Source organism: Dipodomys spectabilis, unplaced genomic scaffold (genome assembly GCF_019054845.1).
Source record: "Dipodomys spectabilis isolate Male_0828 unplaced genomic scaffold, ASM1905484v1 ptg000264l, whole genome shotgun sequence".
Taxonomy (NCBI): Eukaryota; Metazoa; Chordata; class Mammalia; order Rodentia; family Heteromyidae; genus Dipodomys; species Dipodomys spectabilis.
This window is the reverse complement of record NW_024870941.1, coordinates 8,203,199-8,219,815: the sequence shown is the minus strand read 5'-3', so window position 1 is coordinate 8,219,815 and position 16,617 is coordinate 8,203,199. Positions and strand designations below refer to the sequence as shown.

Genomic DNA, 16,617 nt, shown 5'->3' with positions numbered 1-16,617 from the left:
AGTTAAGGGGTAGCGCCCAGTTCCTGGTACTGGCACAAAAACAACAACAAAAAAGCAAAAGAAGAAGTGACTTCTAAATCTAGCTATTGTCAATGATTATTGATTATTTTCCTTTTCTAGAGTTGGTTGTTAGGAGAAGAAGTTATAAAGACCAAGTTGGTGTTATATAGTCCTTAGTATGCATAAAGGCTGCTTTAAGTTAGAGACTTAGCCTGCTTTCTATGGCCTAAATATATTTCCTCGTCCATGAACTTAGGCCAGTGTCACTTCTTTTGTATGGTGTGAGATACCTATGCTCACACACATGTATACATATGTGTACACACGTGTATATATAGATATATAAACATATACATAACTCATCAAAGTTAAATGCGATAGCAGTAGATTGGTGAGGAAGATCAGCTTTGAATAATGAAGCTGGTGGGTATTTCTGATGCATAGTAAATACTTATAAATGTGATACTTACGAGTATGGTTTGGAGTAAAAAAATGCCATTTTCTTTTTCTTCTTTCTCTTTTTGAGACAGGAATCTCACCAGACAGTTCAGGACGACTTACAACTTGTGGCCCTCCTGCCTCAGTTTTCTTTTCTCCTGATGCTGCCATGCTTGCTCAGATTTTCATTTTGGTTTTGTTTTTGTGTTAGTCCTGGGGGCTTGAACTGAGGGCCTGGGTGCTGTCCCTGAGCTTTTTTGCTCAAGGATAGCACTTTACCACTTGAGCCACTGCTCCACTTCTGGCTTTTTTTTCGATAGTTCATTGGAGATAAGAGTCTCACAGACTTTCTTGCTTGGGCTGGCTTTGAACCATGATCTTTAGATTTCAGTCTCCTGAGTAGCTCAGATTACAGGCATGAGCAGATTTTCTTTTCAATGCATAATGGACCTTGAAATAGGTCAGTGTCACTCTGGTAAGATGAGGAGCAGCTAAATTTCCTTGGGTTGAGGAATTTGTTAGGTTATTTTCACAGAATATATATTTTTACAACTCCGAATTCCTGTTGCTCCATAATCATCTACTGAAACCTTTAAATTACTAAGCATTTGCTATTCAGAAGTTGACCTTAGCCACTGAGCTTCGACAATTTGATGTTGAGCTATTTTCCAGGAAGAAGCTTATTCCTGCGCTGGTGGAAGAGGTCTGCACGCCCCTGACCCTGGTAAAGAGGTGAAAGTGTGGCTTGGCGCCTGCCACTTCCCTTTATGGTGGGGAACAGCAGGTTCTGTCACTGACCAGGTCATGGTGTTTTCGTCTGGGCATGCGTGCTGTGAGACTCACGGCCTATAGCCTTTGGGAGGCTTTGCAGATGTGGCTTTATGATTGCGGACTGTCTGTGAGCAGTTGCCTTTGGTACAGAGCAAAATACAAAGGTGAAAAAAGCTTTGTGGCAGACTGCTAGAGTCTCAGCCTCTCTGGTATAAAAGGAAGAGGCTGGGCCAGTTTGAGAGTCCTGCTCTTGCCAGGCATGGTAGCTCATGCCTGTAATTCTAGCTACTTAGGAAGCTGAGATCTGAGGATTGCTGTTCAAAGCCAGCCCAGGGGCTGGGAAGGTGGTTCAGTGGTAGAGTGCTTGCCTCATATGCATGAGGCCCTGGGTTCGATTCCTCAGCACATTAGCAGAAAAAACAGGAAATAGTGCTGTGGCTCAAGTGGTAGAGCACTAGCCATGAGCTGCAGAGCTGAGGGATAGCGCCCAGGCCCACCATTTAGGCCCCATGACTGACAAGGGGGGGGGAGAGAGAGAGAGAGAGAGAGAGAGAGAGAGAGAGAGAGAGAGAGAGAGAGGAGAGAATGTCTTGCTCTTGGACTAGTTTCTGTGAGCCTGTCTGTTTTGTTTATATTCAGCATGTTATACTTTTTAGATTAATTACCAAACCCCTGGGGCCTTCTTTCCTGAAGCAGAATTGAGTTCGTGCTAGCTAGGCTTTAGTTACCGCCTCTGAACATCCCATTTGAAAAGCCTGCTCATTTTAACTTGTTGCACAGCAGCCTGGGAAGGCGTTCAGGGAGCGTGCCATAGGTGGCACTGTTGCACCTGGTTTTCCTGTTTGTGAAAGACTTCAAGTTTCTTTAATTTGATTTCTTCATTTGATGCTTCATAATAGCATGCTTTCCATTATATCTTGGAAAAAGTATTCTAGTTATATCTTATTTTTGTTCTGTTATCTCAACATGAAAATTTGAGGAGTGCCAAGAGAGCAGTGGGGAGATTGGTTTCTCTAGCAATATTAGAAGGCAGCCATGATTGTGTAAGAGAAGGAGAAGTCGTCTCTGCTGTCCTTAAAGTGGAAAAGATTGTTGAGCTCCTGAGCTTTGATCCTCTTTCGTGGCTTATTTTTTTTTTTTTTGTCGGTCATGAGGCTTGAACTCTGGGCCTGGGCGCTGTCCCTCAGCTCTTCAGCTCAAGGCGAGCGCTCTACCACTTGAGCTACAGCGCCACTTCCAGTTTTCTGGTGGTTTATTGGAGATAGGAGTCTCACGGTCTCTCCTGCCCGGGCTGGCTTTGAACCGCGATCCTCAGATCTCAGCCTCCTGAGTAGCTAGGATTACAGGCGTGAGCCACCAGCGCCCGGCTCTTTCGTGGCTTATTAGTGGGAGGCCATTTGGTATCATGGGGAGCTGAGTTTTTCAAGTTTAGCTGGGGTTTGAGTGCGATGCTGCTCTGAGCTGCGGCTCCCACGCAGCCTTTCTTGGAGGTGGAATGGGGCTGCTTTTGCAGTTGTGGGGCCTGGAGCAAGTGTGTCTTGTGTTTTCTCTTTTTCCTTCCTTCTTTTTTATTTTTTGTCAGTCATGGGCCTGAACTCTGGGCCTTGGTGCTGTCCCTCAGCTCTTCAGCCCAAGGTTAGTGCTCCACCACTTGAGCCACAGCGCCACTTTCAGCTTTATGTGATGCTGAGGAATCGAACCCAGGGCCTCATGCATGCAAGGCAAGCATTGTACCACTGAGCCACCTTCCCAGCCCGTGTCTTGTGTTTTCTATAACGGCCATTTCCTTAATTGGCTTTTTAATGTTTTGTGCTGGTCCTGGGGCTTGAACTCATGGCCTGGGTGTTATCTTTGAGCTTCATTTTGCTTACGGCTGGTGCTCTACCACTTGAACTACAGCTCTGCCCTCAGCTTTTTTGGTGACTAATTAGAGATAAGAGTCTCACAGGTTTTCCAGCCTGCGCTGGCTTTAAAATGTGATTCTCAGATCTCAGCCTCCTGGGTAGCTAGGATTACAGGCGTGAGCCACTGGTACCTGGCTGTTTTGTTATTTTTATTGTGACTTTCAGAGTATAGTGATTTTTATTCTGTATTTAAAAATAGAGATTACTGCATATAAGACAGCTCTTACCGTAAACATATCAGTATAATAATCATGGGGCTTGTTCTTTGTATAGAAAACTCTTACTAAGGGCACATCTTATTGGGATATACCTTTTTGTTAAAATGTGAAAAAGAATGATAGCTAATGATAAATGTCATTCTTGGAAAGGGATGACAGGAAATTTCATTCTGCACAAAAGATTGATTGGCTATCACTGATATTTGGGTAATTTGGTAGATGATGAGGGCTTTGACAAGCTTCTTGATAATAGCAAAGTTAATTGCTTATATTTGAAACTAACTACAAAGCTACCTTCTAAACATTGGATATTCTGAGCTTGTGAAGCTTTCAGTGATTGTGTGTGTGGATGTGTGGATGTATGTGTGTGTATGCGCATGTGTGTTTGTGAGAGAGAGAGAAAGAAATGGAGACTGAATGTGATTTTAGGGAGAGGTGGTAAATTCGATATTGTTTTCTGGTACCTTTTCTTTCCTCATTCCAGGGTGCTGATACGGATTTGCACAATATTCCTTTGTTTTGTCACTTGGCTTATTTGTAAATAAATCCTCTTAATTAAGAGGCGTTAGGAGCATGAGCTTCAAAGAGGGAGGGGGAAGAGATAAGGAGACCCTTTGGAGTTTGCTTCCATTCCTGTTTTTCCCTCTGCAGTATGAAAGCATTGTGCTTACAACACACTGTTATGCAGGATTGCTTTTCTGATCAGATACAAGTGTCACAGATTTGTCAAGGGTATGTGAATTGGGAAATGTGTTTTAGTCTTTATCTTGAGAAGCAGTTTTATTTTTCCAATAAAGGACCATGCTCTGTTCTTTCTTCCAGGAGCGCAAGAAGTCCTCATTGATCCAGGTACATGATCTACGTGCTCAGTTTCTTTTGGTTATTTTTTTTTTTTAAGTGCTTGTTTCATGGTGGTGTGAGTGATGGTTAAAATTTCTGGATTGTAATCTCTTGAACGTTCTGATTTAAGTGATTTTAAATCAGAACTGTGGAAACCAACTATTGTGTGGTCCTTGTTGGTTGGGCGCCTGTTGCTTCGTGTTGCCTGTTGAGAGGACTCCTGCACTCGCATGGTGATGTGAATGACTTGAAATCTCGGAATGCCCTGAGCATGTTTCCCCTCTGAGTCCGTTCACAGACCGGCTTGTGCTCCTTTCCACACAGATTGCAATTCCCTGTGTGTCTCCCATATGTGTACTTAGAAGGGACAGAAATTCTGCATTTTTTTTTTTTTTTTACAGAGGTGGATTTCGCTTTCCCCTCTTAACACCTTCTGTAATTAGTACAGCAGAACCCTACTTTATCACAGTGCCTAGTTATTTCATGATGAGTTCAGTCATTCTCTGGTTTAATCAGAAACAACCAACCGAGTAAGTAGTAGAAACACGACAGACACCTTGCTTTGAAGAATGCAAAGCAGACAGCAGTGCTTACGTGGGCTTCGTGCATGAGATATTTGAGCTCACTTCACTGTGGAGTAGAGTAGCTTCAGGTTGGTCAACTCTCATGTTTGCATCTGTGTCCAGCTCCTCCTCTGTGGATACTGTTTAGATGGGGCTGTATGAAGTGTAGAGGAGGGGCATTGAGGCTTCCCTTTGCTTTTGGGAAACCGAGCTGCTAAGAGAAAACAACTTGAGAGTTTTTGATGACTGAAAAGTAGATATTTCTGCCTGTACTCGTGAAAATAAGACCAAGAAGCTGAGAGTGGTGATGCACTCATGTAATCCCAGCGCTCAGGAAGCTGAGCCAGGAGGAGCTTTCTTTTTCTTGTTTTAAATACAGTTAAAAAAGTTAAATAAATGTATTTTTTCAAAAATTAAGTGTAGAGGCTGGGAAGGTGGCTCAGTGGTAGAGCACTTGCCTTGCATGCATGAGGCCCTGGGTTCTATCTTCAGCACCACATAAGCAGAAAAAGCCAGAAGTGGCAGGTACTGTTGCTCCAGTGGTAGAGTGCTCGCCTTGAGCTGAAGAGCTGAGGGACAGCGCCCAGGCCCAGAGTTCAGGCCCCGCAACTGACACCCCCCCCCAAAAAACCCCCAAAACAAAACATATATCCTACAAAAATGAGTGGGAATGTTGAAAGGAGTGGTAGTGATCAATAGATATTGTATTCCTACACTGCTTTGCTAAATGTAAACTCCTGTGTACAAGTTCTTGATAATTAAGAAAAATAAAAAAATTGAATTTTTATCATCTTCAAATAGTCATACAAAAGGATTTCAATCCAACATCTCAGTTTATGGGCACAGTCCATTTTGATCAGTGTTACTCTCCCCATATTCTCCCAACCCCACCTGTCTCCTCAAGTTTCCCAGTTCCATTTTCTCACAGCTATTTTGAGTATTTGTCCACCATTCCTCCATTCCTCTGCCCCCACCGCCCCCATATTCTACCCTCCTAGGACAAGATGTGTGTCCAGCTAGGATGAGGAAGCGCAGTGGCCTGGCCCGGCTCTGGCTCTGCTGGCGCTGGCTCTGCTTCTTTTTCTTTTTTTTTTGGGTCCGGTCGTGGGGCCTGAATTCTGGGCCTGGGCGCTGTCCCTCAGCTCTTCAGCTCAAGGCTAGCGTTCTACCACTTGAGCCGCAGCACCAGTTCTGGCTTTTTTCTTTTTGCTTATGTGGTGCTGAGGAATCGAACCCAGGGCCTCAGGCATGCAAGGCAAGCGCTCTACCACTGAGCCACCTTCCCAGCCCTCTGCTGCTTCTTTTCAGAACAAATTGTTTCCTCCGTGGCTGCTGGCAGTTCAGCTTCTGAGCTCCTGATTTGCATTTTAAATGGAATGATTCTTTTCCCAAACTTTTTTTTTTCTTTCGGTTTCTGGGCATTTTGTGTACACTCAGCACGCGCTTGATTCAATTAAAACAGTCCTTTGGCTAACTTCATTTGACTCCTACTTGTTTTTTTTTTTTTCCATTTTCATGTAGAGAGCAGTTTCTTCCAATAATAAAAGCAATCAATTTGTACTTGTAAGGAGGAAGCCTGTTCTCAGGTACTTTTCAAGTTTTTTAAACAGCTTTAATACAAACCACCGATTTCTAGTAGACAATGCAGTTAGAGTATCCGGAGCTGTGCAAGCACTACTGTAGTCTATTTTCATCACCCCAACAAGAAGCCCCTGCGCCCAACTGAGTGTACCCAACCTGCTGCCACCCAGCCCGCGCCAGGAGCCGAGGCACTCACTGCTGCCTGTGGTTTCCTGCTCAGCACGGGTCACGAGGGCGCCACCAGCAGCGCCCTTCTGGGGCTGGCTTCTTCACTGCTGTCTGCAAGGCCCGGCCTCGCGGTTGCACCTGTTGCCCTCACTGCCCCTGAGTGTCAGTCTGCTGTGTCTCCAGTCTCGCTTGATGGACGTTTGCATCATTTTCACTCTTTGCCCCTTGTGAACTGTGGTGAGGTGGGCATTCATGTGCCCGGCTTGGTGTGCACGGTGCCTGAAGCGCTCATGTTTGTGTCTTGGAGGTGGGCTTGCTGGATCCTTTGCTAACTCATTGTCTAACAACAACAACAACTACTACTACAGCAACTACCACTACTGCTGCTACTACTTTCCTCCTCTTCCTACTACCTCCTCCTCCTCCTCTAACTCCTCCATCCCCTCCTTCTCTTCCTTCTCCTTCTGTTACTGGGACTTGAACTCATGCCTGGACACTGTGCTCTTGCTGACCCCCCCTCCCCCCCCAGCTCAGTTCAAGCCTGGTGCTCTACTGCATGAACCACACTGGAAATTAGTCTCACAGACTTTTCTACCCAGGCTGGATTGAAATCTCAATCTTCAGATCTTAGTCCCCTGAGTAGCTAGGATTACAGGTGTAAGCCATCAGCACTTGGCCATGTTTAACTTCTTGAGAAACGGCCAGATTATTTTCAAAAGTGGCTGTACCACTTTACATTCCCTCTAGCATCTGTGCATGAGTTCCATTTTTCTCCGTCTTAGCAGTTGTTACCTTTGGATTCCTGGTGGATGAAAGGTGATATCTCACTGTTGGTTTGTTTTTTTGTTTTTTCATCTTAATATCAGGTCTAGAACTCAGGGCCTTGAGCTTGCTTGGTTTGCTTGCTTAGCTCAGCCACGCTTGCAATCTGGCATTTTTGCTGGTTAATTGGAGATGAAGTCTATTCATAAACTTTTCTGTCTGGGCTGGCTTCAGACCTGAAGCCTCCAGGTTTCAGGGAGGAGGATTACAGCATGAGCATCTAGTGCTGGGCTTTGTAGTTTTTTTTTTTCTTTTTGTCTTTTTAAAAATTATTTTAAGTCGTTGTACAAAGAATTTCCCATTCTACAAAAGAGTACATGAGTACAAAATGTCTGACCGCATTGTCACACATCTCTCCTAACCCATCCCTTCTCTCACTTTTTTTCTTTAATTGAGATTAGGTGATATTTCACTTTGTAGTTATTTTGATTTGCATTTCCTTTATAGTTAGTGAACATTTCTTCATGTGTCCACTACCACTAGTTACTAGTGTATTTCCTTTGAAAAAATGTCTTCTCGGGTCCTTTAGCCATTTTTAATTGGGTTATGTATCCTTCATTAGTGAGTCATGTTTCCTTTTCCATTTCATATTTTTATGATGTGTAGAAACGGGGTATCTTCGGGTGTTCTTGTCCAGCAGCTTGTTTAGAGCATGGCATCTTCACTTCCTATCTCATGGCAGTCTTAGAACAGAGTGTGTTGTTCTTGTCACAAGGGAAAAGATCGAAGAAATACCCCTGTAACCTGCAGAAAACAGCTCGAGGATCGAGCAGAGTTCCACAAACCAGGTGGGCATTTCTGCTCATTTTAGAACCATCCTTGACATACCATGCTCACACAGCAGAGCAGGTGCATTAACTAGACTTGACAAGAGAAGCAGAATGTGGATCACGTGCCCTCATTAAACTATTTGGCCTTGGTGTCAGGAATGAGTACCCATGAATAAAGAAAAATAAGCTTGTATTTATTAGGGATGTGGGGGCAGCCTTCACAGGTATAGGGGGTACATTTCTGGCTGTTTTCAGAGCATTTGGTAGTTTTTCAACCATGTTCAAAAATTAGAACTCTTAAAAAATCATCAACCAGCCTATCCTGGCCTATGCACTGAAGTCCATGTCCCTGCAGAGATTCTGTTTTCATTCTATTGTACTAGAGTCAGAGTTAGGGGATTTCTAGGTCTTTTCATGTATGTGGAGTTCACCAGCTCCAAGTGTGGTTTCTCTTTGTTTCTTGGGTTTTCATGATTCTGTTAGGATTTTTGAGAAATAATTTTTGCTTCGTAAGTTTCGTGTGCTTCCTGAGGGATGTGGTACACTTGTCCTTTTAAAACTTTATGAAGTGTACTCTTTTTTTGGGGGGGTGATAGTAGAATTTTGAATTCAGGGCTTTGTTTGTTTGTTTTGGTCCTAGGGCTTGAACTCTGGTCCTGGGTGCTGTCCCTGAGCTCTTCAACTCAAGGCAAGAGCTCTACCTCTTGACCCACAGCGCCACTTCCAGTTTTCTGGTAGTTAATTGGAGATAAGAGTCTCACCGATTTTCCTGCCCAGGCTAGACTTGAACTGTGATCCTCAGATCTCAGCCTCCTGAGTAGCTAGGATTACAGGCATGAGCCACTGGCACCCGGCTAAATTCAGGGCTTTTAACCATGTGATTACCAGTTGAGTCATGTCCTCAGCCCTGTTTTGTTTTTTTAGGACTTGAACTCAGGGCCTGGATGCTGTTTCTTAGCTTCTTGCTCAAAGCTGGTGCTCTACCATTTCAGTTATGGCTCCACTTCTGACGTTTTGGTGATTAGTTGGAAATAAGAGTCTTATGAACTTTCCTGCCCAATCCGGCTGTGATCCTTTATCTCAGCCTCCTGAGTAGCTACTATTACAGGAGTGGTCTACCAGTGCCCAAACCATATGTATGTGTGTGTGTGTGTGTGTGTGTGTGTGTGTGTGTGTGTGTGTGTGTGTGTGTGTGTGTGTGTGTGTGTGTGTGTGTGTGTGTCTGTGTCTGTGTGTATATATATATATATATATATATATATATATATTTTTTTTTTTTTTTTTGCTGGGCCTGGGCACTGCCCCTGAGCTCTTCAGCTCAAGGTGAGCACTCTACCACTTGAGCCACAGCGCCACTTCTGGCTTTTTCTACTTATGTGGTGCTGAGGAATTGAACCCAGGGCCTCATGCATGCAAGGCAAGCGCTCTACCACTGAGCCACCTTCCCAGTTAAGTTTTATTTATTTATTTATTTATCTTTTGGGGTCCGGTCGTGGGGCCTGAACTCTGGGCCTGGGCGCTGTCCCTCAGCTCTTCAGCTCAAGGCTAGCGCTCTACCACTGAGCCACCTTCCCAGCCCAAGTTTTTTGTTTTTTTTTTTTTAAACAATTTCTCCTCTCCCCTTCTCTCTCCTTCTCTCTCCCTCTCTCTCCCTCTCTCTCCATCTCTCTCCATCTCTCTCCCCCTTTCCTTCCCTCCCGCTTCCTCCCTCCCCCCTTTTTCATTTTCTCTCCTTTATTTCTTTCTCTCCCCCCCCCTCCCCCCCACCTTAAACTCAGTATCTGACACTTTTGCTCATTGGCTGATACTTTACCAACCGAGCCACGCCTCCAACCCATGACTTGTCTGTTATACTTAACATTTTTTTCAAGGAGTGGATATTTGAACAATTTGTTGAGTGTGTTAGCACACACCTGTAATCCCAGCTAATTGGAAGGCAGAGGTAGGAGGATAGTGGTTTGAGGCCAACCTGAGCAAAGATATAAAAAAAAAACCTAAAAGCAAAAAGACTTGGTGTGTGGCTCAAGTGGTGGAGCACATGCCTGGCCAGTGCAAAGCTGTCCAATCACCAGGTCTGCCTCACAGTGACTTTTTCCTTATTATAAAAGTCATTATCTCAGTGTCCTAATAAGCTCCTTCACCTACAAAAGAGAATGAAAAACAAACCAGCCATGTTTAGTGTAGAGATTTTAGAAAACAAAGATCAAATGGATAAATTTAAAAATTACTCTTACCCAAGAGAGGTCATGTGAAATTTGTGATTGGGAAATGTCAATTCTTTCTCTAAGTTTGTTCTTTGCTTTCAATGGTTTAGGGCCAGATAATCAGTTTCCGCAAATAATCCAGTTGGGATTTTCACAGCGATTAATTGGAGTCTGTGGCTCACTTAGAAGGTGTTGCTGTCTTGAGAACACGAAGTGTCCAGTGCGTGGGGTGCTGCCCCCTCTCCCCGCCCTCCTGCGTGCCACGCGGTGCTCTACCATTGAGCCAGAGCCAGAGCCCTATCTTTATCATTTCTTTTTTAGTGATGTTTTAAGTTTTCAGAGCATGAGACTATTGGGGTTTTTGGTTAAATTTATTCTTTTTCTTTTGTTTTTTTGGTGCCAATCCAGGGGCTTTAACTCAGGGTATGGGTGCTGTCCCTCAGCTCTTCAGCTCAAGGCTAGCGCTCTACCACTTGAGCCACAGCTCACCTCCAGTTTTCTGGTCGTTACTTGGAGATAAGAGTCTCATGGGGGCTGGGAAGGTGGCTCCATGGTAGAGCGCTTGCCTTGCATGCATGAGGCCCTGGGTTCGGTTCCTCAGCACCACGTAAGCAGAAAAAAACAGCCGGAAGTGGTGCTGTGGCTCAAGTGGTAGAGCGCTCACCTTGAGCTGAAGAGCTGAGGGACAGTGCCCAGGCCCAGAGTTCAGGCCCACGACTGGATCCAAAAAAAAAAGAGTCTCATGAACTTTCCTTGCCTGGGCTGGCTTTGAACTGGGACCCTGAGATCTCAACCTCCTGAGTAGCTAGGATTACAGGCATGAGTCACTGGCATCTGGCAGATTTTAGATTCTTGAGTAGTTAGGATTACAAGCATGAGCCCCTGGTGCCCGGCTTAGATTATTCTCAAGTTGTTGCTATTATGAGCATAGTTGTTCTCTTAATTTTATTTTCAGATGTTCATTCTAAGGTATGTATATATTCTCTTTTGTACATTGATCCTAGATCCTGTAGTCTTGGTGAACTTTAGCTCTAATATGTTTTTCAGTGGCTTCTTTAGGATTTTGCTCCATGTAAGACCATGTTACCTGAAAAGAGAAATAGTTTTAGTCCTTCCCCTTCAGAAATGTGTTCTATTTTAGGGGGAACACGTTTGCCATTAAGTATAATTGACTATAAGCAAGCACCATTAGCTGTAGTTTTCTCATGGGTGCTCTGGATCAAGGTGAGACCATTTTCTGGAATTCCTAGGGTATATAGTATTGTTATTTTGGAAGCGTTTTGAATTTGCGTGTTTGTCCTGTGTATGTTGAGGGAATGATGGCCTGTTAGTCCTTTATTTCACTCGCATGAGTATTATACTAATTGATTTTCAGATGTTAAGCCAGCCTTACACATCTGAAATAAGTCTCACTTGATCCTGTTGTGTAATCCTTTTATATCTTGCTGGATTTGGCTTGCTAGGATCTTGGTGAGAATTTTTTCATCCGCTCAGCAGAGACAGTACTCTGTAGTTTTCTTCTGCTTTGGGTTCCTTTTTCTGGATTTGGAATCACATCAGTGTTGGTTTGTAGCATGAGTTTGTTGGAGTGCCTTCCTCTGTTTTTTTTTTGTTTTGAGTCCGGTCGTGGGGCTTGAACTCTGGGCCTGGGCGCTGTCCCTCAGCTCTTCAGCTCAAGGCTAGCACTCTACCACTCAAGCCACAGCGCCACTTCCGGCTTTTTTCTTTTTGCTTATGTGGTGCTGAGGAATCGAACCCAGGGCCTCCGGCTTGGAAGGCAAGCACTCTACCACTGAGCCACCTTCCCAGCCCCTCTGGTTTTTTTTTTGGAAGCTTTTGTTAAGAATTGACATTAGGGTTGGGAAAGTGGCTCAATGGTAGTGCTTGCCTTGCATGCATGAGGCACCACATAAGCAGAAAACGCTGGAACGGGCCTCCGTGCCCTCCGTGGCGTTATCTTGCATTTGAGATACTGTAGTTGTTCCTCTTTCTGAGCCAGTAGCACATATATCCTGTCCTTATTGATTTCTTTTGCTCTATTGAACCTCATCATGGTTCCAAAATTAAAACTATACAAGCCGGGTGCCAGTGGCTCACACCTGTCATCCTAGCCACTCAGGAGGCTGAGATCTGACTATCATGGTTCAAAGTCAGCCAGGCAAGGCAAGTCCGTGAGACTCTTATCTCCAATAAACCACTAGAAAACCGGAAGTGGCGCTGTGGCTCAAACTGTAGAGTGCTTGCCTTGAGCTGAAGAGCTGAGGGATAGCACCCAAGCCCAGAGTTCAAGTCCCACAACTGACCAACAACAACAACAAAAAATCTATACAGAAAGGTAGAGGTGTGGCAGTTCCTCTGTCTCCTATTTCCTCCCTTCATGGGAGGAAACTATTTTCATTTTTTAGAGGTGTCTTCTTTTTTTTTTTTTTTTTTGGTGCTGGTCCTGGGGCTTGAAGCCAGGCCTAGGCATTGTCCCTGAGCTTGTTTACTCAAGGCTAGTGCTCTACTCACTTGGGCTATAGGTCCACTTCCAGAGTTTTGGTGGCTCATAGGTGATCAGAGTCTCATGGACTTTCCTGCCCTGACTGGCTTTGAGCTTCAAGCCTCAGGTCTCAGCCTTTTGAGTACCTAGGATTACAAGCGTAAGCCAACACTGGCACCTGGATAGGTTTCTTTAAAAAAAAAAAAAAGGTGGAGGTTTTTCTTGTGCTAAAAGAGTCTATCCTTTTCTTTTTTTTTTTTGGGTCCGGTTGTGGGGCCTGAACTCTGGGCCTGGGTGCTGTCCCTCAGCTCTTCAGCCCAAGGCTAGCGCTCTACCACTTGAGCCACAGCGCCACTTCCAGCTTTTTTCTTTTTGCTATGTGGTGCTGAGGAATCGAACCCAGGGCCTCATGCATGCAAGGCAAGCGCTCTACCACTGAGCCACCTTCTCAGCCCCTGAGAGTCTATCCTTTTCCTCCCAGGGTGTTCCGGATGGAAGTTAGGTCTGTGTGTGTGCTGGCAACACTCTGCACTGAGCTTCTGTAATTTTCTCTTAGGAATAATCTGCTTATCTTTTTTGCTTCTTCTTCTTTTTTCTGTTGGATTTTTATTCTGTTTTTCTTCTCAATTTTTATGACCTCTTTATATCAGGAGTATTCGCCCTTTGTGATGTATGTTGCAGATATTTCCTCTCAGATTATGTCTTATATACTGTATTACTTATTTTTTTGCTCTATTATGTAGTTGAATATATATCTTTTTTATGTTGCATTTGAATTTGCATCATGAGGGTGTTTTGCTGTATTTGGGTTTTAAAATACCCAGGCATTTAAAAGTTCTTACACATTGTTTTGTTTAGATTGAGATCCCAGAACCAGTTGGAGTTTGTCCTCATGTTTGGTACAGGATATGATGTGGGTCTGGTTTTACCCTTCTCCAAATGGCCACAGGCAACACAGTGCCACAATTCAGAAGCCATCTCAGCCGTGTCATTTCAGGGCTTGATGCTGGGAACCGACCCTCCAGGCTCACAGATGCCTGTCTTTCTGCTTGTCGTCTGCAAAACAGGGCGGGCAGCACTGGCATCATGGGCTTTGCTTTGCGTTTTGATTGGGCGGCATCCTCCACCTGGTCCAGTGCTGCGTGTTGGCTGTGGCTGGAATGACTGCGGCAGGAGAACTTGCCACATCCAAGCCCCTTTGTTCTTCTCTCCATGAGGCTTTGCCTTCCTCTCCTCAGCCCCATTCCTCTCTGCTTTGTCTCCTCTTCCCTGCTTTGTCTTGTCGTGTATCTATCTGGGTTCCAGTCTTGAGCCATGTATCTAGTCTTACACACAATAGGAACCTGTAGCTATCTTGCTGATGGCTAAAGGACTGAGGATACTTGAATGCCTTTGTGATGGGGTCTCTCTCCGCCTCCTCATCTCTTCACACTCTGTTCTCCAGCCTAGGCTCCAGCCTGTCCATGGCATTGATTTTCTTGCCTGCAGTGCAAAGGTTGGGGTTTGCGATGACTCGGGTTTCATTGGCTCATGATAATGTTGTGTGTGGGCTGTCAGAACTGTAGATGTCAGGGAAGATCAGGTCTGCTGGTGCTAGTGTTTTTAGAGCTTGTTGTTTTTTTTTTTTTTAATCAAGTGAAATTAAATCAGTCTGGCCCGATAGGCTCTCCTGAGACGAGGCTGTACTGTTACCTTCCCACAGATGAGACCGTTTGTGCTTGCTTTGTACAAACTATGTCCTTCAGGGCCGAGTGCAGCCTTCTCCACAATGAGGAGAGATGCCTGGGGACTTCCCAGGCTTAGATTCTGCTGCCAAAAAGCCGTGATCCCTGGGCAGAAGCTCGTACCCCTTCCTGACCCTCCACACGTGTCCTCTTTTGTTTCTGTACGAGAAAAAAATGGATAACGTATGAAGGAATTTAATAGAGCTAATGCACTAAATTTGCTCTCTATCATTTATTAAATATTGGGGCTAGGAAGGTGGCTCAGTGATAGTGTTTGCCTCGCATGGATGAGGCCCTGGGTTCCATTCCTCAGCACCACATAAACAGAAAAGGCCAAAAGTGGTGCTGTGGCTCAAGTGGTAGAGCGTGAGCCTTGAGCTGAAGAGCTGAGGGACAGCGCCCAGGCCCAGAGTGCAAGCCCCAGGACCCACAAACAGACAAAAACATTTGTTAAATATTAACTTGCACAGAAACTTCTATTTTTTTATAGAAGTATTTTTTATTGTGAAAATATTGTACAGAGGGGTTATAATTACACGGGCAAGATAATGAGTACTTTTCTTATCAAGCATTGTAGCTTCCTCCTTTGTTTCCCCTTCCCATCCCTTCGTATCCACCCTCCCCCGCTCCGTCCCCCCCACCAAAGTTGTAAAGTTCGTTTTTCCACATAATGACTTGTACATCTCATTGTTGCAATGGGTCCACCTGTATCCGTTTTAACGATTTGTTTTTTTCCCTTCCCCTCCACATATACCAACATCAAATACAGTGAAAGCAGGGGTTATACCATGGGGGAGGTTCATACAAAGCAACAAAGACATAATCTTATAAATATGTTAGAAACAATCGCATGAAAGATCTCTCTTTTTTTTTTTTTTGTGAGTCCTGGGGCTTGAGCTCTAGGTCTGGGCGCTGTCCCTGAGCAATTCAGCTCAAGGCTCATGCTCTACCACTTGAGCTATAGCGTCACTTCTAGTTTTCTGGTTTTTTTTTAATAAGTGATTACATAATTTCCCAAATTTCACAGTATTATGGGATAGTGATGCTCATTTAAAGTTACAAACTCATTCTAACTTTCCTGGAGCAAATTGTCTATCATGGTCTGTAACATGTAACGGCATACACATATACACCATACATGCGATCAGCAGCTTGGCTGCTGGTTATTTAGAAACTTCTTTTTTTTCCGAGACTGGAACTTGAACTTGGTACCTGACACTTTTGCTCATTGGCTGGTGCTCTACCATCTGAGCCACTCCTGCAGTCCCAACACTAGAAACTTCTTCCCTGCTGAAGACACAGAGCACGCACACATGAGAGTGGCTTGGGGTGCACATGCCAGGCTTGTGTTCCAGGAGCTCCCCCCTGTGAGGCCCACCAGCCCCCCGGTCTCCCCTGCCTGGGCTGGATCGCAGATCCTTGGCACAGGTGCCTGAACACAATGGCTGGCAGCTTTTGTGGTGTGGGGGCCTCAGAACGTGCCCCTAGGAACCCCCTGGTTCTGTGAGCACCTGGGCTTGGGGTGCTGGGTCTTGAGATTTGAATGTGTTCTTTGGAAGTGCATTCTTTCAAACAGTTCTTCTTCTTCATAGTCTTCCCGCTCCTTGCTGTGACTTCCACAAAATGCACAGGACACATAATCCCAGGCTGCCTGCCACCCACCCCCCACCTTGCCACCCACTCCCACCCTGCCACCCGCCCCCCCCACCCTGCCACCCACCCTTACCCTGCCACCCGCCCCCCCCCACCCTGCCACCCGCCCCCCCCACCCTGCCACCTGCTCCCCACCCTGCCACCCGCCCCCCACCCTGCCACCCACCCTTACCCTGCCACCCGCCCCCCCCCCCGCCACCCGCCCCCCCACCCTGCCACCCGCTCCCCACCCTGCCACCCGCCCCCCACCCTGCCACCCGCCCCCTACCCTGCCACCCACCCTTACCCTGCCACCCGCCCCCCCCACCCTGCCACCCGCCCCCCCACCCTGCCACCCGCCCCCCACCCTGCCACCCGCCCCCCACCCTGCCACCCACTCCCCCCACCCTGCCACCCCCACCACCCTGCCACCCCCCACCCTGCCACCCGCCCCCCACCCTGCCACCCCCCCACCCTGCCACCCCACCCACCCTACCCCC

At 45.7% G+C, this 16,617-nt stretch overlaps 1 protein-coding gene across 3 annotated transcripts in view; it reads left to right on the top strand.

Annotated features, from left to right (window-relative positions):
- Nucleotides 1-16,617, top strand: part of Trappc9 (trafficking protein particle complex subunit 9) — a 454,043-nt gene that overhangs the window by 23,205 nt on the left and 414,221 nt on the right. For 2 of the 3 annotated variants that reach the window (XM_042699915.1, XM_042699916.1), the window contains exon 5: nucleotides 4,154-4,180. The exons of the other annotated variant lie outside the window; for it this stretch is intronic. In XM_042699915.1, the coding sequence (XP_042555849.1) occupies nucleotides 4,154-4,180 (27 nt within the window). The remainder of the gene's footprint in view (nucleotides 1-4,153; nucleotides 4,181-16,617) is intronic. 3 annotated transcript variants of the gene reach the window in all.